At 36.6% G+C, this 24,029-nt stretch overlaps 2 protein-coding genes across 2 annotated transcripts; one reads left to right on the forward strand and one right to left on the reverse strand.

Moving 5' to 3' along the window:
- The first annotated feature begins 10,489 nt into the window (after window positions 1-10,489).
- On the forward strand, window positions 10,490-12,457 carry LOC141449610 (probable palmitoyltransferase ZDHHC24). The gene has a single exon (XM_074119169.1). The coding sequence runs from the start codon at window positions 10,650-10,652 to the stop codon at window positions 11,484-11,486; it is 837 nt and encodes a 278-aa protein (XP_073975270.1). The 5' UTR covers window positions 10,490-10,649; the 3' UTR covers window positions 11,487-12,457.
- Window positions 12,458-15,762: 3,305 nt separating this feature from the next.
- On the reverse strand, window positions 15,763-22,272 carry LOC141449615 (suppressor APC domain-containing protein 2). The gene is made up of 9 exons (XM_074119182.1): window positions 22,233-22,272; window positions 22,039-22,145; window positions 21,769-21,895; window positions 21,251-21,396; window positions 20,837-21,078; window positions 19,372-19,642; window positions 17,376-17,519; window positions 17,005-17,199; window positions 15,763-16,925 (listed from the first exon to the last, which is right to left on the reverse strand). The coding sequence occupies exons 2-9, from the start codon at window positions 22,099-22,101 to the stop codon at window positions 16,791-16,793; spliced, it is 1,323 nt and encodes a 440-aa protein (XP_073975283.1). The 5' UTR covers window positions 22,102-22,145; window positions 22,233-22,272; the 3' UTR covers window positions 15,763-16,790.
- Between the last annotated feature and the right edge of the window lie 1,757 nt (window positions 22,273-24,029).

Genomic DNA, 24,029 nt, shown 5'->3' on the forward strand with positions numbered 1-24,029 from the left:
TTTTAATTTTTTTTTTTTTTAATGCATGTACGCGATATATTGAGCTTCACTGCAATCTCACGAGTTGTGCTATGACGATCTGAATCGATAATTGCCTTGATATGGGTATCATCTTCTTCAACTGGACAGCCAGATCGTTGCGCATTTTTCAGTGAAAAATCACCAGAAAGAAATTAGGCAAACCAATTTTGACTCTGCCTTTCTTTCAAGGCTTCATGCCCATTTATGGCACATAACTTATTGTGTGCTTGCGATGCGTTCCAGCCTTTTCGGAAATAATATAATAAAATATGTCTGAAATGCGCGTCTTGTTCTTCCATTTTTAAATTGGATAAAAACGAAACTAAATGACAAATCAATAAACTTTTTTTACTAAATTAAAGGCGGAAGTCCTAACAACGAGAAAACAATACCGCTTCGGTGCTTTGATCACGTAAACAAAACAAAAGCATGTGCTAAAACCATCTATTGGCAAAATCCGCAATGACTTAGTTGCCAACCCAATAAAATAAATCACTTTTTTTTCTGTTTCTTTTACAGAAACAAGATAATGAGGTAATTAACAAGGTAATGCCTTCTAAACCAACTTTGTGAAAATACTATTATTAAATAAAGAAATAGCCTTCCAATGAAATGTCAAAGAAGTGACTAATTTGCTGTTGAAATGCCGTTTGCTACGATACGCTACTAACTGCAAAAATCGTTCAGGTCGTTAACCGTTAAGGTGAATGTATTTTATCCGGACTTGTTTTAGCAAGTTCGTGCATCACCAACGATGGATCTTTCAATGTGCGTGGAAATAAAATAAATTAAATCAAATATTTTTGACTTTTTTATGCTATATTGAAGTCACTTCTAAAAGTATTTTTCATTTATTCCTACACAAACGAAAAATTAAAAGTAGAAGGTAATGTCAAAATAGTTACTTGGAAAGCTCCATTGAATACCTGAATGGGCCTGATAACAGGTGAGTGGATCAGTCTTCACTTCAGTATAGGAATAATAATGCAGGGATAGAATGAACTCCGAAATTCGGTTCATCATAATATGAGAAATTACAACTGTCTGATTGCTAATCCAGTTGTTATCTTCCACCTTTTCCATTAATTCAGTGATAGCTACCTTAATAACTATTTTAGAAGTAGACCAGGAAAAACAAAAGACAAAACTTTGCGACAAATATAATTTATTAGAAAATGCAAAAAAGATTAAGGATAGCATTGGTATCTTGAAAATTCTTAGATATATGTAAATGTGATGAATGTAATTGTGTCTGCGTTTCAATAGTTCCTTTTAATATGGTTCTTAAATGAAGTCTTCTCAGGAATTTATACCAGATAAGGGCAAATAGTAGAGAAATTCGTTGAGTATGCTGAAAACAAATCCGGCCAAAACAACAATTTCTTCTGATCCTTGATTAAGTTCAATAAAATCAAATTAAATTGAATGTTATATCGAAAACAATCAATTACGATATCTTACACTGAATAGAATCATTTTGTGGTTATTTGGGCAGGTTTAGTTTCAATTGCCAAACATTTCTTAGAGCTCCATATATGTCTTATACAGAAGAGAATCATTTATAGAGCAGTTGCATACTACAGTTGGACGAGAGTTCTAACTTCTAATCAGTTCTCATAGCACAACAAGGTGCAACTCTTATTACAAACGCCTACATTCTTGAATGAATATTATCAAAAATTAAAGCAATCTACAAATAACATATTCATCTATCTTTTCAGAGCTACAAAATAGATCCATAAAAATATTGTTAAATGTGTGTACAATTGTTAGATAACTTCAAAACTTCAAAACAAAATGCATACAATATTATTTCCACTTCACGCTCTACATCTTCAATTCGCTTCATAGTTACATCTTGTAAATATTTGAAATATAAAAAAAGAAATTCTGAAATAAAAATGCATTTCTCTTATGCGAACTGGACTATGTCTGAATCTTATCACTTCCTTTTATTTTATTTTATTTATTACTCTATTAGAAAGAGTAAGTATTGTAAACGAGAAAATTTTCTATTTAGTTTCAAATTTCCGTTTTTGCGGATTGTACGCACTCTCTAACCTTTACCGTTCCAGATATTGCGTACACTTTTCTATTTAACAATCAGCCTTTTCCTTCGCAAAGAACAGTCCAAGCGTCTGATCTAGACAGATATTTCAATTTTAAAGTACCGGTTTGTTATTAATCTTGACCATGGCAACCTTATATACTTGATTGCAAGTTACATATGTTTATGCCAGAAATATTTTATAATCCTGAACTTTTCTTTTTTATTTTACTGTAGGAAACACACCTGTACTGCAAGTAACTAAGGTGGATGTGTTGTCTTAGCCCCATATATGTAACTACACTTGCCTTTGGCTAGTGTCACAATATTATACACACATAAAAACAACAGAGGCATTTCCCACGCCATTACACAAATAACTATTCAACTATTCTATTTTGGAGTAATTTCTTGTCTATTTTTAAAGGATATTTCATTTTAAAGGGATATATTACATTAGTTTCAATAAATTTGGTTAAAGATAAAAAAATATTAAATATAGTCTTTTTACATACATACACATACAGTTAAGGACAGCCATATTCATACACCAGGGTTTTGTTTCTTTATCTGTTTTTATTTGATTTTTGGTGAGTCAAGGAGAACAAATAACACTCACATATTAAGTAAAATTTTATTTTTTACAATATAACACTTTTTTCAATTCATAAACTGTAAAAATTTAGCCAAAATAGGTAATTGTTTCGAAATAACTCCGTCACCAACGAGACTTTCATATTCATACATTTGAAACAATAAACATTTCTTGATCATAAAAAAAAAAACTCAATATTTCGTTGGGTAGTCTTTTCTCCTAATTACTTCAGATAACCTCCTAGGCATCGACTCAACAAGTTTCTTGGTGGTTTCCGGAGTAATGCTGTACCATTCCTCAATTGCTTTCTCCTTCAGCTGACTTGCATTTTGGATCTGATGATTTTTTCAATTTTTTTTAAACTCTGCCCACAAATGCTCGATTGGATTTAGATCTGATGACTGTGGGGGTATTGCCCATCACTTTGGGACAATTATATAATAGCCATTCTCTGGTTTTAACGTCCTTGTGGTTGGGATCATTATCCTGATAGAAAATAAAATTCCTTTCAATTCCCAAATTTTTGACCGATTTTTTTAAATTTTTTCTTAAAATATCTACCTACTTCTCAGCATTCATAATGCCGTTGATAAATTGAATTTTCCCTACCATAGAAGCCGAGAAGCACCTCCAAATCATCATAGATCCACCTGCAAACTGTACTGTCTGTTGAAGATTCTTTACAGAAAGGCTTTCATGTCTTTTCCTCCAAACTTAACTGTTTCCATCGCATTGAAAAATTTTTTTTTTACAGATGAAACTAAAATTAACATTTTTAAGCCAATCGAGCATTTGTGGGCAGAGTTTAAAAAAAATTGAAAAATCATCAGATCCAAAATGCTAGTCAGCTGAAGGAGAAAGCAATTGAAGAATGGTACAGCATTACTCCGGAAACCACCAAGAAACTTGTTGAGTCGATGCCTAGGAGGTTAAGATAAGATAAGATTAAATAAGGGCGGCCACAAGGCCTACGCCACTGCGACCCCTTTGGATCTATTGTGGCTCCCCGACTTTTAGAGCTCACCCTCCAGACCCGTCCGTTTAATTAGACTCTTAATTCTGGAGAGTGACTCCTGGGTAAAGCTCTCAGGCCTTGGTTTTTCCTCCCCGAGAAGTAACATCCTTAGCCATACAAGCCCCTCACACTGACACAACACGTGCAGTGCAGTTTCCTCTTCTTCCTGGCAGAACCTACAAAGGCTGTCATCTGCCAGGCCCATGCGATGCATGTGTTTTCTGAGTCTGCAGTGGCCAGTTAATAGGCCTACAATCATCCTGATAGCCCCACGGCCTTGACGGATTAATTCTGCAGTCAGCCTCGGCGAATAGCCTTTTATAAACTCCTTCGCCTGTCTCTGTCCAGTGGTGGCGAGCCACCACTCCTGAGACCTACTCTGCACCCACAAATTAATGGCCGCAGTCTTGACACACTTCGAAACCCCAAAACAGGGCTCCGGGCCAACGAAGTGTCCCGCAGAGCCTTCCCGGGCCAATAAATCTGCCACTTCGTTTCCTTTATATCCTGAATGACCAGGTACCCAAACCAGAAAGACCTTATTTTGGTCACTAATTTCCTTCAGGGCACCCAGACAGTCCCAGACCTGGTAGGAACTAATTGCCCGTAGAGCAGCCTGACTATCCGAGAAAATTACGACCTTGGAATTAATAATTCCTCGCCCTATAATCTCGGTAGTGCAGAACCTAATTGCAGCTAGCTCAGCTTGAAAAACTGTAGCTAGCTTTCCTAGGCTAACCGAAAAGCTACATTTCGGCTTCACCCCGTACACTCCTGCCCCTACACCCTCTCCCATCTTGGAGCCATCCGTGTACCACATCGAGTCTCCCATAACTGGGGGTCCACGTCTCCAAGCCTCCCGGTCTCCGATACAGACTTTGAAAGGCTTGTCGAAGTTATATTTGGGAGTCATAAAATCTGAAGGCAGGCCCAAGATAGGGTCCGCCTCCAGCTCCTCGTATAACTCTTGATACGCTCCTCCGTGCCTAACGGTAATAGGAGCTTGTCCTTTCATAAGCCTAGTGACAACGGCCCTTACAACGCCTTGAATAAATATGTGCAATGGGGGTAAATTCAATAAAACCTCCAAGGCCGCAGTAGGGGAAGTCCTCATGGCACCAGTGACACTCAGGCAAGCCAGCCTTTGAATACCACTTAGTGCCCGAACCCCACCCACCTGCAAGGTTTTCGCCCACCAAGCCACCGCCCCGTGTGACACCATGGGTCTAACTACACTTTTATAGATCCAGAGTGTCATTCTAGGGCTTAGTCCCCAACTTTTCCCACACAGCCTTTTACAGCAACCTAAGGAAACCTTAGCCTTGCGGGAAATCATATTAAAATGTGAATTCCATGTAAGCCTTTTATCGAAGATAACTCCCAGATACTTGGCCTCCATGGACAAGGGGATAGTAACTCCCCCCAAAATTGGTTGCTCCAGTCCAACCAGATTCTTCCTCCTTGTGAAAGGGACAACCTTAGTCTTCTGCGGATTGATGGAGAGACCCTCCTTTCTACTCCACCTATCCACGATATTTAGCGCTCTCTGCATGCGCTCCGAAACCGTAGAAGCGAATCGTCCCTTAACAACCACTGCCAGGTCATCTGCAAAACCTAGGCAGTAGAAACTCTCCGCCGTCATTTTCACTAAGAGGTCATCGACCAGAATCGTCCACAGAAGGGGTGACAAAACCCCCCCCTGCGGGCAACCCCGCGCCACCCTGACCTCCACCGAACAATCGTCTAATGTGGCCATAACAATGCGGCCTAATAAATTAGACTTAATCCACTGACAGATAGTCGGCGCCAAGCCTCTCCTTGACAGGGCATCTATCAGCGACATAGCCGAGACATTATTGAAGGCCCCTTGTATGTCTAAAAATGCGGCCATTGCGAATTCTTTGTCCTCTTGGGACTTTTGAAGTAGCCTATTAACATCATCCAAAGCAAGATCCACCGACTTGCCTGCCTGATAGGCATATTGACGATCACTAAGGGGTTGAATTCTTAGGATTTCGTCCCGAATATGTCTGTCTAAAAGCCTTTCCAATGTTTTGAGCAGGAAGGACGACAGACTAATCGGCCTAAATGACTGTGGTATTTGGTCCCCTAATCTCCCAACTTTAGGAAGAAACACGACCTTCACCCTTTGCCATACTTCAGGAATGAACCTCCAAGCCAAACAGCCTCTGAGAATTCTACACAGGAAGGGCATTAGCACCTCCCCTGCCTTTTGTAAAAAGGCTGGATAAATTCCATCCGGCCCCGGGGATTTGAAGGGCTGGAACCGCGCGATCGCCCACCGCAGCTTGTTTGGCTGAACGATGTGCGTCGCAATCTTCCAATCCGCCCTTGAAGGTCTTTTCGGTACCTCCGAGCAGACCTCCTCATAACCCGAGGCTGATAGTCGGGTGGACCCCGGAAAATGAGTACTCAAGAGTAATTCCAGGGTTTCCTCCATCGACTTAGTATAGGTTCCATCATCCTTAGCCATGAAACCTATTCTGCCCGCAGTACCTTCTTTCGCCAAGACTCTATGTATTCTGGCGCATTCTGGGGCTTCTTTAATGTTCTCACAGAATGACCGCCAGGCGCTTCGCTTGGCCTTCCTTATCTCCTTGTTGTACTGCGTCAGAGCTTGTTTATACAAATCCCAGTCCTGGTTAGATTTGGCCTTATTGAACAGCCTTCTCACCTCTTTTCTCCTCTTTTCGAGGTGACTATTCCACCAGACTGTTTTCGACCTTTGGGGTCTAATCTTTTCCGGGCAATTTTCCTGATAGGCCTCCAATATCGCCTCATTGATGTGGTCCACTGCCTGTTCGATGCTCTCCGTCCTTCTAACATCAACCTTAAAGCTTGTTAGAGACTCTGTGAGCGATTGGGTAAATCCCGCCCAGTGGGTTTCTCTAGGGCTTCGCAGCCTCTTGATAACCAGGGGCGGGACGCATATATCGAATCTGATATGCCTATGATCGGAACAAGACGGCTCATTCGATACATGCCAATTAGCTACGGTATTTGACATGCAACGCGTGGCAAGAGTTAAGTCCAACACCTCCCTCCTAGTTGCAGTCACGAAAGTCGGGACTGATCCTATATTAGACACATGCAGCCCCTCACCAGAAATGAATTCTAAAAGTAACTTACCTCTGGCGTTGTCGTCGGTGCTCCCCCATGCAGTATTGTGTGCGTTGGCGTCACACCCCAGTATTAGCTGCAATCCCTCTCTCCGGCAGTGGGCAACAGTGTCGCCTAACAGAGTTGGGAGGCAGTCCTCATCACCGGGAAAATAAGCCGAGCAAACTACAAGTTTTCTTGGTCCTCCTTCGGTGTTGATATTGAGAAGAGCTGTAACAAAATCTCCAGAGCATAGCTCCGGTATTAGAGAACAGCCAATCCCATTCTTAAGCACTATACAGGCTCGGGGTCTATTAGCAGACTTGCTGTATAGTGTCTTCCCCAATTTGGGATTAAGACCCCGGACAGACCCCCCATGGTACCATGGCTCCTGCAGTAGGGCTAAATCTAGCCCCTCGCTGTCAAACCTCCTACACACCACGGCCGAAGCAGCCTTGGCGTGGTGAAGGTTTGCCTGCACCACTTTCAGCACCATGTTAAGCGTCCGGGGGGGGCAGGGCGACGTCCTGTGTTCCCGCGACTCCCCCCCGTGTCTCGGCGGATCCTGACTCTTGCCCCAGGCCGCTAGGCCTCTGAGGCAAGGATTCACTTCCACACGGGAGTTCGCCCACGGAAATCTCCATCGCCTCTACCCCTTCTCCTTTGGGATACCCCACGTCCGCAGGTAATTCGGACAGAGCGGCACTGAGGGCCTCCATTTCCCCCTCCAACCCACTCTGCCCCCCCGGCGTAGATTCTTTTTCAGGGTCTGTGGCCTTCAACATCAACCCCTCCTCTTCCGTTGATGTCTTGGCCTCTTCCGGGCCCTGATATTTTGAGGACTTCGCCCTAAACTTCACCTGTCCCCAACCGAAGAAAGGAGACATATTCAGCCTCCTCAATTCGTCTAATGAGGCCCTATCCATGGAGAAGGTCCACACCTGACCACCCTCCGCGGGCTTACAACCCCATACTTTCCAGTTGTCGGTACATAACTTTTGATTACCTACCTCCAACCGCTTCAGCACTGTATCGGCCTCTATCCTGCTACCCTGCTCATCGGGGATAAATACTACTGCGGTTTCAGGCCTTGGAATATCATCCCCTAGCAGCGGCAGCAGCTTGGCTCCCTCCCAGGGTCTAAGCTTTGGGACAATGTCCCTAAGCCACTCTGCACTGAATTGATCAGCACAGGTGGCCAAGACAAACCCTGGCCTATACATGCATTTGGCTAATCTAACCTGCATGCTCCCTTTTGGGATTTGATCATATTCTTTCAGCACGGCCTGCTGGATGGCGGTGAGCCTTTCCGGAGCCAGCTGAGCTTCAGGGTACCCCTCCTGCACAATGGCAACTTTGACAAAGGAGAGGGCCTCGCTGTAGGATTTCTCCCCAGCCCTAGCCTTAGCCTTCTTTGCCGGTTGCCATTGTTGTGGGGATTCCCCCTCTGACCTGGGTCTTTTAGCTGCCTTAGAGGTTTGCTGGGCCCAGCGATTAAAATTATCCCGGATTACCTGCCTCTTGGCTTGCACGTAATCCCGACCCTCTCTAGTAAGGGCCATGACCCTCTTCTTTGAGCTACCCGAGATACGTGCCGCATGCACTTCTGCATCCGACATGTTCTCTATCGCCTCTAGGGAGTCTGCCCTAAAACTAGATCGTTGTCCACCTCCCGCCCCTAGGGCCTCAGGTGTCTTAGGTTTAACCATACCGGCCATTTTGGTTGGAGGATTACCCATCCCCTTCCCTTGGCCTTTGCAGGGTTTTATTTCCCCGCTTATACCTGCCATGGCCACATTTTTACGGCCTTTGGCTGTTATTATATTGGGATCGGCCTTAGAGGTCGTGGGGTTTTTACCTCCACCCCCCTGGCCTATTACAGACTGTTGTTTCCGTCTGTTTTGTCGTCGTGTCTGTTGTTGTTGATGTTGTTGTTGTGACTGCTGTTGTTGTGACTGTTGTTGTGCCTGTTGTATCTGTTGTTGCTGTTGTTGTTTTTCCCCACCCGTATTTTTGTTTTTTGTTTCCTTGTCCATTTTGGTCCCACGAGTAGCTAGGGAATTAAAAAGTCCGCCCGGCCAGAGCCCCGCTTGGTCGGGTAAGGCTACCTACTACCGGGGGGTCGCCTGGTACCCCGGAGGATCCGTTCTTGGCACAAAAACCCCTGTGCCATCCATCCCTCAGCACGGAGTCCCACACCTTGGATTGGGGGGGTGTTTTCCAGAGCTGCCCCCGGGGACACCACCCTGGTGACGAGTGACTTCCACCCTAAGCCACCCGGGATTTTTATCGACATCCATGTCTAGATCCGCCGAGTTTAGTTATCCAGCAGGGCCACCTCTTGCAGGATGTAGTATAACTTAATGCTACGCTCGGACGGTCTTGGTGAATAGAAGGTGAAGCCTTAACTATTCACCCTGGCGGAATGGAAGCTCGAAGACTCCCCCCCCCTTGGCCCCTGCCTAGGAGGTTATCTGAAGTAATTAAGAGAAAAGACTACCCAACGAAATATTGAGTTTTTTTTTTTATGATCAAGAAATGTTTATTGTTTCAAATGTATGAATATGAAAGTCTCGTTGGTGACGGAGTTATTTCGAAACAATTACCTATTTTGGCTAAATTTTTACAGTTTATGAATTGAAAAAAGTGTTATATTGTAAAAAATAAAATTTTACCTAATACATATGTGAGTGTTATTTGTTATCCTTAACTCACCAAAAATAAAATAAAAACAGATAAAGAAACAAAAACTGGTGTATGGATATGACTGTCCTTAACTGTATGTATCTTAAAGAATATGAATTAAATCCTCAATTTTAAAGCTCCGTTATTAGAGGCAGTAGACACATTTTCATAAAAAGGCTTCTTTTAAGCATGCGGCACTTCTTAAATAAGCTTGCTTACTTATAGATTGGAAGAAGATGATTCTCAACCTGCTAATCAACAAATCTTTTTCTCGTTGTAAGTTGTAACCACTTATCCACATCTAGCGTTTTTTCTTCAAAATACCTCAAACACCCTCGCTCTTTTTCCTACTCTAATTTGCCCTGCATGTCAGTGAAGTGTACTTTTTGCTAATTATTTTGCTGTTGGTAATAACTCTTCGCACTCTTTACGTTACTAATAATTATTCTTATTGAAACTGCAGGTATTCTTTAAGTAAAAATCGCAAGTACGGGGCTGGGCGTGGCTAACGATCTAAATCTTTCATCTAGAAAGTTTTTTATAAAAGTAATCGCCTATTTTTTCAGGCGGGGCTTAATGTCCAACTTACCATTTACTAGGTGTCGTGGACGGAGGTGACTAGCAAACGTACTTTACTATTTCTCATTTAACCATTAAATAAAAGGCCAAGGCCGGGAATCGAACCCAGTGCCACAATAAGTTTTTTATAAGATCATTTTACAAGATAAAGGTTGCAGTAAATTGGTTGGAACTTAATCTAATCATACATAGGTACATACATATACAAACATTTCGCTTTAATTTGAAGACATCAACTATTGGCCCAGTCTGAAGTGATTGTAATGTTACTCTGCAGGGAATCATATGTATTTTTACATCACCTGCTAAGTTAAGTACATAAGAGAGAATTCTAGTAATTATTTTATTTGTTAAATCTGATTTGATTTCTTCTTTCTTTTTTTTAAAAAAAACTGAGACTGTTAGAATAAATAATAGAACAGTCGCATTTTGATCGATTATCTTTTATTTCATATGATAGAGAGCCGGGAAGGTTACAAATCTGATACAAAACTAAGAAACCATGTAACCTCTAAATGGTTTAGTGGGTGTGTTATTTTTTCAAAAAAATGGATTTTATTTATAAAATGTGCGGCAACTAAAGTGCAATGTGGCGAAAGAGATTGTTACCTAAAACTTTTGCGGACTATTCTGCTGTTATACTTATGGTTTCTATGTTTCCAATTATTTACTGGTTTGAAGTATTTATGGTCATACCTCAATATTTCGGCGATCGTAACGCAATTTACATATTTCATTGTATAATATCAACATATCTTTTAATCAATGTTGTAGGAAATTATGTAGCTGTTTATGTCACTGACACAAGTATAGATGGAAAATTTCTATCATCAGAATTGAAACCAAAGTGGAAATTTTGTGCAAGTTGTGATTGCATAACTCCTCCAAGATCATGGCATTGCAATGCTTGCAACACATGTATTTTAAAAAGGGATCATCACTGTAACTTCACTTCTTGCTGCATTGGACATTACAATCAACGTTATTTCATTATGTTTCTCTTTTATTTTACGTTATCTGGTATATATTGCACATATTTTAATGCATTCTACGTTTGGAAGTACACCTCTTTAACATTATCTGGATTCTTAAAACTGTTTTTACCCCTAGCTGCTTTAGTGTTTGGGAGTGATGCATTTACACTTCAGTTTTACAGGCTCCTCTGTGTACTTACAATGGTAGCTATGGTAGCTGGTAGTGTGTTATTTTTTTATCACTTTAATAATATTTGTAACGGTATGGTAATGTACGAAAAAGGAAAAAACATCAAAGATTACGATCTCGGAAACGCTAAAGAAAATATTCGAATAGTGTTTGGCAATCGATGGTATTTAACATGGATTTCACCTTTTGTTACTTCTGAATTACCAACTGATGGAATACACTGGGATGAAATAAAATTATTGACGAGTAAAGGAAAGTAATTAAAGTTAATCAAATAATTTGCTCTACAGTAGGTTTTGATGCAGTTTTTAAGATCACTAAAATAATTTGTAGCTTTAAATTGTTATATCCAGTTTTGTTAAGTTATAACTTTTTGTACCAAATCTATTTTTTAAAAGGTTAATAGTCTCATCACGTTTTGGTGAAAATTGTACTAATTTTAACTAATTTCTAATTGTTTGCATGTAAAAATTAAGTTCTTGTGAGCCAACTTATTAATCATAAAAAAAAGCATGGAGCTATTATTATAAGCTGTATTCTTGTTTGGCATTGAATTGTGCTGAGCCTTATTGAGATTCCCTTCCAGGCATGATGTTTTTTGTTGGGATAGTCGTAAGCTGTCCAAAGCACTGTGGGCGCTAGCCCCTTCCAGATATTTACGGATATTGAAAGAGTATCAGATAAGATATCTATCTTCGTTCCAATGTATTAAAACATGTCTTTAAAAGCTTAGCAAAGTAGTAATGAAATTCTTATTTGTATGTACTTATTTAAGATGTTAGTTATATTTTATTAACTTACTATGGAATTGATAAATCGTACCTTATCGTGGACCAATATACACCATTCTAACTGCTTTAAGAAGTTATTGCACATTTAATTAATTTGCTTTTTAAATTGTATAAATGTCTTTTAAAGTAAAGAATTGTGGCACTTCTGTTTTGAACCGAGAGAAAGTTTGTTACTGTTTAAAAAAAATTGTGATCATAAATGTATTCCTAAACTCTTTAATTTTGTATGATAAATTAATTGTTACGTTGATAAGACATTTTTTTAACAATTGTTCTTTATTTAAATTTAGATTTTGGCACATTTTTGTGTTATGCTAAAAAATGTTTAGTTTGCATTGAAGAACTGTTAGTTATGTTACAATGACGATAAAATTATGTTCACAATAATCTTACTTTTTTTGTTACTCACTCTTGATTAAGTAAATAAACATTTCAACGTACATATGTGCCACCACCTTATTGATTTCTTTTGCCTAATAAATTGTAAACAATCAGCAGACAACTATTACCAAGCTAAGCTCTTTCCCCTCACTATATTCCTTTTAGGTAGTAGTTTATAATTCATTAGTTTAAATTTGGACACTTCTGAATATGCTTCATTTTACTAAACCCCAACTTTTTTTAGATTGAGCACCATTTTTACCTATTTATCATTATCAGTCAGACCATTTTGCGCTCCCATGATCTATAAAATGATCTTCCAAGCCGTAGAATTCTATTAATTAAACGAGGTGCTTTTTTTTAAAGAGTTTGCTAAAAGAAATCTATAAAAAAATAAATAAATTTCTATTCACAAACTAGTACTTATTTTTAAAACATCTTTTAAAATTTGAGATTTTTTTTCTTAAATTTTTAGGCGATGCCACATCTGTCGTAGGCGCCTGGAGCTTTTTTCAGTGCACTGCTAACCTTTGTACAGTGTTCTCTCTTAACAGACAACACTGTCTATCACCGAATAGTGAGCTGTAAAGAGCTCCTAGAAAGAAAAAATCTAATGGCCAGCACCTGGAAGATTTTTTTAATACATAACCATTAAACCTGACAAAATTTTTGCAAAAACGTTTCTATATTTATTTTTGATTCCATAAAAGAACTGAACATGAAACAGTGAGAAATCAATAGTATAACTTCTTTCCTCAATCCCTGCATATTTTTCTCTAAAATAGTACCACCTTTCATGCAATTATAACTCCCAATTCTTGAGCATAGCATTTCCTTTGCTCCATCTGGGCACCCACCTAGGGAATTATAATTTCATTTTTCAAACAGATTGTGGTCCTAGTACTTCTCACTACAGCAGCCTCAGATGATTTTAAATTTTAGTAGTAAGTACAAGAGACCTTCCTGCGATTCCTTTGGTGTATGTAGAGGTAAAACAAGTGATGCATTCTCATCAGGAAATTTAGCAACTAATTTTTCAAATACAGTTCTTTTATAAGATATTGGCGCAATGAAGAGGGCAAGAGGGTACTTGTGTTTCAACTTTAGGCCTATATCAGTTATTGTCACCTCAGTTGATTTTCCGAAAACACTATGGCAATATAATAATTTGTTTATTTTGGAGGTGCGCAGTTGGAACTAAGTAATTGCAGTTTGGAGAAATCTGAATATACTGTTCTTTTTATGTCGGTTACCAAGCAAAATATTAATAAAACTACTATTATTATTTTTAAAAGTGCATTATTCAGCATTCGCGGATTATGAGAACATTTTAGAATATTTAATTATTTATTTAGTTATATTTAATTTACTAAAGACAATCTGTCAGAAGTTTCACGACCCTCTGATAGGACAAGGCTTCGCTGGACGAACACTATATTTTGGCTTCAGGCCCAGCTCAGTAGATCACCACTATTCTAATTGTAATTTTAATATTCTTACTTGACAGAAAAATGCAGTTTCCCTGGCGAGAGATTAGACGAGAAGCTCTTAAAACTCTTGCAGTACACTCAAAAATACAAATTGGTAGCAATCAATCTGTTTTTAATTAATGCGAATGCTAAATCTCAAAATTTTGCTAATCAATACTGGAAGCATTCTCTAAATTTTATAGCATCTACTTCATACTTGAGCTTTTCTTTTAAGGACCAAGTATTTACATTAGTTAAAGGCTACTTTCGATGCCACTTCGATTTTATTAAACTCAAGGCAACTTCCTCTTCAGATCCACGTTTTTGTGCATTTTATATAAACTTACCTAATGGTATTCTAGCAATGAATGGCTAATGGGGTTCTCGTAGCTTTCCTTACGCTAGATTAAATGAGTGTAGGGAATAGACAGGTTCTCCTTGCCAAAAACATCAAAAAAAGAAAATTTTAAAAACTTAAAGACATCAGGAAAAGAAAAAATTAATTATTGTACCTTTATCATATTAAAAAAAAGAGGTTATAACTAATACCAGGAAAGTTTAGGATTCGCTGTAATTCCCTATGTGAAAGAAGTACTGAATAAATTCAAGATGGTGACTTAAGCCATCTAAAGAACCTTGTGTCACGATGACCTCAATACGAACATTTAGGTTTTCCGATGATCTGAAGGAATATGAGGAGACTATTTTGGAGCACTCTATCAGGACTACTATCCTGCATCCATTTTTACTTCTAACTTTGGATCTTAAATCAAACAACCACTGTACCACCGTCATTGATCATGAAAACCATCTCAAATTGGTAATATCCAAAGTATAAATTATCTTTTCTTATCTGTTAGAAAATTGTTTATTATGAATGTTACGTAATTGACAGAAAATGAGTTAAAATAGAGAAACTTACAAAGTCAGATTATTAGGAAAACGAAGGAAAAGGAAATGAAAATGTCCAAAAGTTTTAGTAATAATTTAATTTGTTAAAAATTCATTTAATAAAAATTTTATATAAAAATGTATACACAGCATTTTAAGGACGGATAATTTTCATTAATTAAATGCAAACTTTGCTTAATAAAACTAAATATTCAGTAAAAGTAAGTATAAACATTAAACAGAAATTGATAAGTAATAACACAGTGATTGTGGATGGGTACTTGGCAATAATTTTGCTACAATTGGGAAAACATATTGTTAGACTAATTTTAATCCTAAAAACTTTTTAATAAAAATTTAAATGGATGCGAAGGATTTCAGTATCAGTAATTTACAAATTAAAGGAAACTCTTTCCTAAAAAAGAGTTTATGAACTATACGAACATCATTAGTAAGAATATGATAAACAAAATTTTATTCGGTTATTTGAAATGTAGAGCTAAAACTTCTAACAATTACTTATGGCCTCTTTCCTTAATGGTAACATTCACTACTTTACCATTTCTAATTTTATTCACTACTTTACAATTTCTAATTTTATTCTTAATATATTTGAATGTAGCAATACAGGAGCGTTATGAAATATTTTTGAAGCTAAACCGGCTTAAATTGTTTTCTGACAGAAAAAGAAACTATATAACTTTTTTAACTATATATGTCACTATTAACTATAAAACTATTTTATAAGAATTTATAAGAATGATGAGTCTGATTTATTATGTAAAGGCAGATTAGAAAAATATAGGTGATAGATCTCAAAATTGAACTGTTTACCTATCGAATCTTTTTTTTAATTAAAAACTTTTTCGGTTATTTACTTATTTTTTCAACTCCTAAATGGAAGAATAATTTATTTGAAGTATTAGATATTATCTTAGACAAGTTACTTTTTGTGTAAGAGATTTTCCATATCTTCCTAATCTCTCAGCATACTAAGTGAAACCAATCTTGTTTGTATGTAATCTTAATAAATAAAAATGTAGATGAAAAAACCACAATTTCACTAATAAGCTTCGGTGGGATATAAATCGTACCAATCTATAGTCTAAACAAATTGCTACTTATTTCACTTAAACAAAATTTTAATAAAATATAGATGTTTCGAAAGATTTCATCTCAGAAATCGTAGTACCAGTATTTAAAAAAGAATTCTCTCGTACAAAAATATTTCAATTGTTTTTAATTTATGAGTGTGTGATGAGGACTTACAGAGTTAATAATTCTTTCTATAGGCCATTATCCTTAAGGCCAGCTCAAGGGGAAAAAACCTTTCAAGATATAAAAGTATCTTTGATAAAAAAAAATATCAAGGCTGTCAAGCTACCAGGGGAGGGGCATCATCGGCTACTACTAAACAAAACTACTTTAAGAAAAATAACTCCCAAAAAAAAAATTAACTATTTTTTAACAAGTTTCATTTTTGGCCTAATCTATATTTCTTTGCTAACACCTCTCAGTCCTAAAACCTATTCAAAGGTCAAATTAGATGAGATTTTATACAAACAAATTGTTTTTAAAAATCAAGGTTCAATAAAGGAGCGTTTTTCCAAAATGAATTTTGATTTACAAATAGTGGACAGAACTTCCTGCAATTACAGATTCAAAGTCTAAAGCGAGTTCATTCGTAATCATCATTGATCGTTTACTTGTATATTGCTTAATGTGTCACCAACATTTGAATTTCAAAATTAATCAATTTAATTGTAAATTTAAAAAAAAAGAACATTTTCTAATACTAATTTCAAGAGGGCTCCAACTAAGTTGATCTAGTAAAATTTCTTTAGTTTTATTACTAGCTGAGCTTGCAAAAAATTAAAAGTAACAGAAATTTTACTTTAAAACTTAAGATGGCCATCGATTGTTTAACAATCATTAATATTAATTTTCTTGGTTAAATTCGTCGAATGATTAAAAAAACTAACATTTTTTACAACTATATAATTTTAACGTTATAGGAACTAGAATAAATTTGTTACAAAAATGCGTTGGGTTCTTGTGGTTGGGCGGAAGGTCTAGTAGAAGGACCTCTCGTGTGAAATAGTTCTCTAATTAAAGAAGCTTTTTCTCGTTCGAGGGCAGTTATACGATCACTTTTCTTGTTAACTTCCTGCAAATCATGACCATTTCATTATGATCCGTTAATTATAAATCACGTTTATTGATCATATATCTATTCAAACGCTTGCCTGAGTAAGAATATGATTTTGCTGTTTAAGTCTCGCTATGAGATGAGAAGAATGTGGACTAACTGCTAAGTTCATGTGCAATGGAAGACCTCCCCGTTCTCCAGGATCTGTGAGGGTAGCTAAATGTCTGTTCACTTCAAGCACTCGAGCTCTTTGCAACTCTAGGCGTTCTTCTTGCGCTTCACTCCATTGCTCCTGAAAATACAAACAATAATTGACTAAACATCTTTCATTTTAGAACTAATTACTAATTTCATTTTTGGCGAAAATTTCTATTATTATTAATTAAAACTGTCCGGTAGGACAGTTGTATAAGAGCTGTTAAGAACTAAGCTGTATAGAAATAAATTGATTACAAAATGCAACACTACCGAATGTCCCATTCTACCAAGGTACTTCATCTTTTCTTGAACCGCCGATATTTGCTTCAGATACCATTCCCTCGCTCGATCTACTGCCTCCAAGCCTTGCATCAGTACATCCTTTTCTAGTTCTATTTGTTTCATTCGCTTTAACTGAAAAAAGTAAGCAAGCATGCGAAAAATGACTAGTAAGTAGGAAATGATGTCAAGAAAGAGACGTCTAAGCACTAAAACTGAAAGCTGTATACTTGGCTGTAATCCTCACCAGGTATCCCAGGATTTCTTAGAACCTATCTACACAAGTGGTTCAGTTTGATAAACAAACATAATTGCCAGAGGGGCGATGCATTTCAAGGTTTATGAAGCCTCGAACACTCCGCTACATATTTCGAATTAAAGCTATAAGCGGAGGTTGTGAGGCTGGAAAATTAAGTCTGTAATATTTGTTGATTCTCAGAGAAAGGCGTGAAAGCCTTTAGTTCCAACGGACTGTGAACACATTTCCTGCACTAAAAAATGACTCACAATATGGTTGAAAGATAATGTAATAATTCACTGCAACATTTCTGCAGCGAAAATATCAAATGGCAAAGGCAGGTTGTGATTTAACGTCGTCCAACAATTCACTTACAGACTAAGCAGAGCTTAGGTACAAAAGCGAGGCAACAATGAAAGAAAATAAAAAAACAACAGGATTTCGTGAACAGATCTGCTAACCTTAAACTTATTTCCAAGAGACTATGTTTTAGATATCGACATGTCCACTTCGGGGGACGAATTGGGTTATGGGCTGCCACTATCAAGTATCTTGGAGTATTACTGGATCGTGGGCTGACTTTTACCCCCACATAAAGGGCAGAGTCAATAAAGGTAAGGCATCCATTCGAGTGCTATTCCCGCTGTTCTGCAGGGACTCTAAACTGTCCGCAGAGAAACTCCTCCTGTACAAGGTAGTGGTTAGGCTTATGCTACTTTATGCTTGTTCCTTCTGGAGTTTGACATATTGATCCAATATCGCCTCGCAGCAGATCATCCAAAACAAATTCCTCAGGCTTGTCACAACTTCCCCCCGTTACACCTGTATTACAGACTTACACTCTAACACCAACATGGACTATGTAGAACACTACATCAAGTGCCTCGCTACTGGATTTTTCAGTAAGTGTGAATCAAGTCACAACCACCTCTGCAGCCAAATAGGGGACTATAGCTTGGACTCGGTGCACAGGCACAGGAGAGTTAAGGACTCCCTGAGGTAGAACTTTTCTATCAGCTGAGGTTTTTTCATGAGTTTTTTGCCTCATTATTCAATTTTATATTTTGAACAATTTTTGTAATTAATATGCTGGAGGTTATAGTATTCGTACTGGCACTCCAATGTACGAGTATATATGTATTTACTTTAATCCAATAAATAAAAATCTAATAAACTAATCTATGTTTTAGTTAAGGGCCACGATTACCTTCACCAGCACTAATGTAGGAGTGCAGTGAAAAGCTGTCCACTGGCTCCCTTTTGTACCATTGTCCTTAATCATAGACGCGAAACTTCTATTAGATTGTTCCAAGTTAACCCAGATCAATGATGCAGCCTTGATAAATGGCAAAGGCTCAATATCTTTCAGGAGTGGTGGGAAGGTAATAAAATAAATGATTAAAGGTGATTAGTTTTAATCATTTTATTTATATCGAATATTTAACCACCACTAAGGAATAAAGAATGTAAAGATAATTCTTTTAGGACTAAAAAATGAATTTCTTTGATATTAAATAAAGAATGTTAATGTTTCAATGAATTCCTTCGTCTTTAGAACTAAAAATAAAAACTCATTATTAAACTAATCTAACATCGAGAATACAGGCGTTTTACTGTAGTTGACCACGTTATTTGAAACAGGTGATTTTGGGAATCGCAAAAAAGTTTACTGAGTTAATAATGCTACTTAAAAGCACATTTAACTACCTAGTTCTTACTTACCAATATAAAGCAAATTCAAATAATTACCATATTGTAGTCAATGCCATTTTGTAACGTGTGCCTACGAGGTTCACGCCTTCGAGGATTAGATTTTTTATATTGCTGCTGCTGTTGGTTGGAAGAAGCAGAATTCACAGAATCAGCAGCGGGTTTTCCGTCTCCTATGCTACGAGGCCTTCCAGTTCCGCTGCTATAAGCTCTTTTCTCTTCTTCCATCATCATTCCCATCTGCCAGTTTTGCAATGCTGATCGAATTTCAGATTTATCAACTGTCCCACGTTCAAGTACCACAGCGCTCCTTTTCAATGATAAAATTTCAGCATTTTAAATTCAATAAAAAGTTAAAACTATAAAAATTATATAAAAAAAAGAAAAACTTACAGTATTTCTATCATTTTGCACCCCTCATAAAGAAAAGATGTGAATCAATTTCACATGAATGAAGATGTGAATCAAGTGTTATTAAGAGCTTCTTTTTGGAATCTTAGGTAAAAAACAAAAGTAAATTTCTTTACTTTTAAGCCTCTCATTTCTTGTGGAATAATCTCAAAAATAAAGGTCACAGGAATAAAAAGATGAAACACAAGATTCTGTCGCTCTTTATAGTCGTGATTCCAACTGTGGATGGAATTAGGCTTTCTCAGTCCAATTATTTTTTTTTTTTTTTCTTTCTTTTTTCTTTTTAAACGGAAGGTTCCTGGTTTCCTTGAGTCTATCCTCAGTCGACAAATACATTAAAACGTTTTGTTTTAAGGAATACGTGAATTGTGACTACAAAGGCTTTTTATTCAACCCATTGTAGAGTATTTCCAGGAGAACAAATATGATTTATTCAACTAAACATTACAACATTAAACATTACGTTTTTTTCTTTAGGAAAGCAGAAAAATTTATGAAAGCACGAAAATTTACTCCAACTTCCACTCACGTTATCAAGAAAAGTGTTTTATGATTTACGCTAGTCATTAAATTAAAGGACTTTATTAAGTTTGATAAGGTGAAAAAGAGAGTTCGAGGATAGATACCCATGGATTAAGAACCTATGCTGTTAGTCCCAAAACAATTAAAATTTAGAATTATTTCCAAATTCATATTAATAGAAAACGGGACTGATCCCTTCTAGGCTTGGGTTTCTTAGGTTTTGGGGCATGCTCCTTAGGAAGGTTTTGTTGATTATAAAATAGAGCCCCATCTAATATTTGCGAAGTCCCTTGAAAAAAAGAAAGAACAAAAAAATCGCCACTCGAACGAAATCTTCAGAAAAATTCTTAATTTTATTGCCACCCGGGATTACTGGCAATCTGCCATTAAGCGTCCGGCAGACCACAATAACTGTTTTAATTTATAAGTGACGAGATTCCCACCTAAAGTAAATCTACCTTAAGGAGGGTGTACTTTGGAAATGTGCATAATGCTAGTCTGCAGTGATATGTCGAGTCATATTCTGAAGTTAAGATTAAACGGAACTGTAAATCGATAAAAATGTACTGACCTGGGAGGCTTTGGTGGCCCGTAAAGAGGCGGTTTGACGGGTATTCCAAGAGGAGGATCTGCAGGTAACTGTGGCATGCTAAGAGTCCTCTGTTGTGCCATTGTATGTCTTCCAACAGAAGCTGCCCATTGACCAATCCCATTGCTCCCTTTAGGCTCCACATCAAGAAGTGGCGCGGACGGAGGTCTAACATTTGGCTCACAATTCTCAGAAGGTCGCCCAGCTCTCTTCTTAACCTCCACCTTAAATCAAATATTAAATCCATCCCGTTTATGTTTACCTGAAGGTATTTTTTCTTACCTATTAGGCACTTATGTAACAAAAAAAAAATGCAACCGAACTGTCAATTAAATAAATGTTCAATTACTATGAAGGTATTAATATTATTTTAGTTAAATATTTCCTTAGACGTACCTGATTTCGTAATAAACAGATTTTTAAACCAGCACAAAATCTTTCAAATGATAACAAACCAGTAGGTGGAGTAACTTTTCTTAAGCTTTCGATGACTCCTTTGGGTAATCCTTTTGTGCCGTCATCTTGCCAGCGATGCTCAATATCTATTAAAACAGAATAAACCTTAACACTCGTTAAATAATAAACGAAATCTCATCAATGCTGAGTAAGTAAATACAAATAAATATCTGCTCTCAACACATCTATTACAAATCATTTCTGAGTTGCGTCACAAAGAAATTTACTTCTTGTTACAAAAATATTTATAAATTTACGAGATAAATTTCATTCTAACAAAAGATCCGTAAACTGTGCTTTTCAAATTAGAAAAATTCACTATATATGGCTCTAATTAGTCAATAAAAAAAAGTATCTATGAATAGTGTTCGAAAATATAACCAACCAAACTTGGTTGGAGGTTGGATTTTTTTTATTTATTATTAATTTAACTTCTATTGTAAATCATTTGCTTGAACCTGTCAATTTAACGAAGCCAACAGCTTTCTCGTCCAGAATATCAAAGAGGGTACGAAGTGCACCAACAAATTGTTTCGGAAGGCCTTCAAGTGCTGAAGATTGTTGAATATTTTGAGAAATTGACATCTATAAACAAAAGAAAGCATTACTATACGACAATTCAAATGTAGGTGAAGCTGCGTCTTCTAACACTCTAATATTGCGTCAATTTTAATTAATTTGTTATACAATGTTGACAAGTAATGAAATAAACATTTATTTCTAACCACCTGTTGATTATGAGTATGCATTGGAGGTACACAAACCCTGTTTGGGTCAATTCTTTCCGACATTTCTATGATGCACTTTTCAGGCAATCTTGAAGTGTTTATGGCACCTAATAGAAGAAAAACAAAATCTGAATTGTACCTTCAAACTACAAATACAACTACTGCTGTTTACATAACTAAAGTATTACACATACACTCTACACTGTCACAAACCACTGAAACACCTCCCCCCTCATGGAACACAGTTTGTTAGGTAATTCACAGCCGACTGAATCCAGGAATTCCTTGTACATTCTAACTCAACGCTGATCTTTTGGAGGGAAGAATCGAACTCCGCTAAAACGCGCTTACAGATTACACCATTTAAAATTGTGATTTAGTTTGCATTCGTTTAACATTAGCGTAAAAATTCAAAAAGCCAATACGTATTTACAGTCTTCCTTTAAAATTAACTGTTTTAATATGTTCCTACTGTATTTTCTTTGTTCTGTATTTCTTACAGTGAATTTACCAATACACTATTTCTTACAGTTTATCACGCCAAATTCGTTTTAAAAAAAGGAGCGATATAATGATGTGATAATGTGTAAACAAATATATTATTTAATCAAATTTAACAACCGAATAAACCATCTAATTAAGAGATCTAATATTACAGTACAATACCGCTTTAAACCTTCTGCAAAAAGCCCATAGACGAACTTTTTTTTGATTTTGTGTAAACTCTCAAATGCATTTATGTTATCCAAAATCAAGCAACGACTTATTTATTTTCAAAATTATTAGAAAGCCTTACTAGAATTGAAACCGTCTGGTTGAATAGGATCTATATAAGTTGATAATAAATCGCACGGAGGAGCGAAAATTTGAAAAACATCACTTTGGCATTTTCTTCTTCTTTCTCTATAAAATATAAAATTCCTCAACTTTCTGCTTATCTTTACTTATATTAAAAATTTAATTGTTTTGGTATAAAGATTATCTCGATCTGTGTAAGAAACGGCATAGCCCAGATCAATTACATTTCAGCAAATAAAATCAAATTGTCTAATAATGAATTGATGTTAAAAATAAAATTAGAATTTAGTGACAGTCTGATACGGAAAGCAAATAGCGCTAAATACCATTATATTTACAAAGAATTAGAGTTGGATTTGGGGGAAAACGGATATATTCATGATAAAAACAGTATGAAGTTCATTAATGTAATAATGAAGCTGAGAGGCCCACTGTTTAACTTAAATTTTAGTGTTAATAGGGATGAAAATAGACACTATTGTTCTCTGTGTAATCTTGGAGCGGTAGAAGATATCATCCATTTTATTGGGGAATGTCCGATTTTACAGGAGTTCAGGGTACAGTACTTGGAAAATAGAAAACTCCAGAAAAGTGAAATTATTCTTTATTTGAATGGCCTTGATTGGTGCAAGCTGTATAGGTACACGCTATTAATCTTTTTTTTAATCTTGAAATATGTTTAGTTCCGAAGTTTAGCAAATGTTTTATTATATATTTATTCATACATTTGTAAATTTAGTGTGGTTAATAAATAAATTAGAGTCAAATCGGCAGACGGACTATCCATGCTCGAAGTGTGTTTTGTTTTAAAAAAAATAAACGTTAGATTATTTTGTTTATAGTTGGGATAAATATTTTGTTTTTTGTATGTTTTTAAGTTCCTGAATAAACACTATTATTATTATTAAAAATTTATCGCAACCGAGCAAATAAAATATATTTTGACAAAACATTAGCAAAAACTGTGTTATCATTCCTGCTTAAAACTTGTTGACTTTTTTAAAGCAATGTAGTGTCCAATACGTAAAGCAATATTCATAAATTAAATTTTATTTGAATAGAAATGTAATGTAGTTAGCCTCTTGATGGTTTCAACGCTGTAAATGGTCCCAACAGAATGTGAAGGGCTGTCAGTATTAGTGTCACAAGAAAATTAGTCACACTTTTGAGTAGAAAAAAGTCACAATGTTGTA

The sequence above is a fragment of the Rhodnius prolixus genome, unplaced genomic scaffold (genome assembly GCF_049639745.1).
Source record: "Rhodnius prolixus isolate KJV_2025 unplaced genomic scaffold, Rpr scaffold_2, whole genome shotgun sequence".
In the NCBI taxonomy this organism is placed as follows: Eukaryota; Metazoa; Arthropoda; class Insecta; order Hemiptera; family Reduviidae; genus Rhodnius; species Rhodnius prolixus.

What these genes read in the sequence shown, in the direction of transcription:
- LOC141449610 (XM_074119169.1), top strand. Translation starts at nt 10,650, where the DNA reads ATGTGGCGAAAGAGATTGTTACCTAAAACTTTTGCGGACTATTCTGCT.
- LOC141449615 (XM_074119182.1), bottom strand. Translation starts at nt 22,101, where the DNA reads ATGTCGGAAAGAATTGACCCAAACAGGGTTTGTGTACCTCCAATGCAT. An exon ending in TCTGTTTATTACGAAATCAG is followed by an intron (nt 21,079 to 21,250) that starts GTACGTCTAAGG and finishes ATTTGATTTAAG; the next exon opens with GTGGAGGTTAAGAAGAGAGC. An exon ending in GGGCCACCAAAGCCTCCCAG is followed by an intron (nt 19,643 to 20,836) that starts GTCAGTACATTT and finishes ATCATTGAAAAG; the next exon opens with GAGCGCTGTGGTACTTGAAC.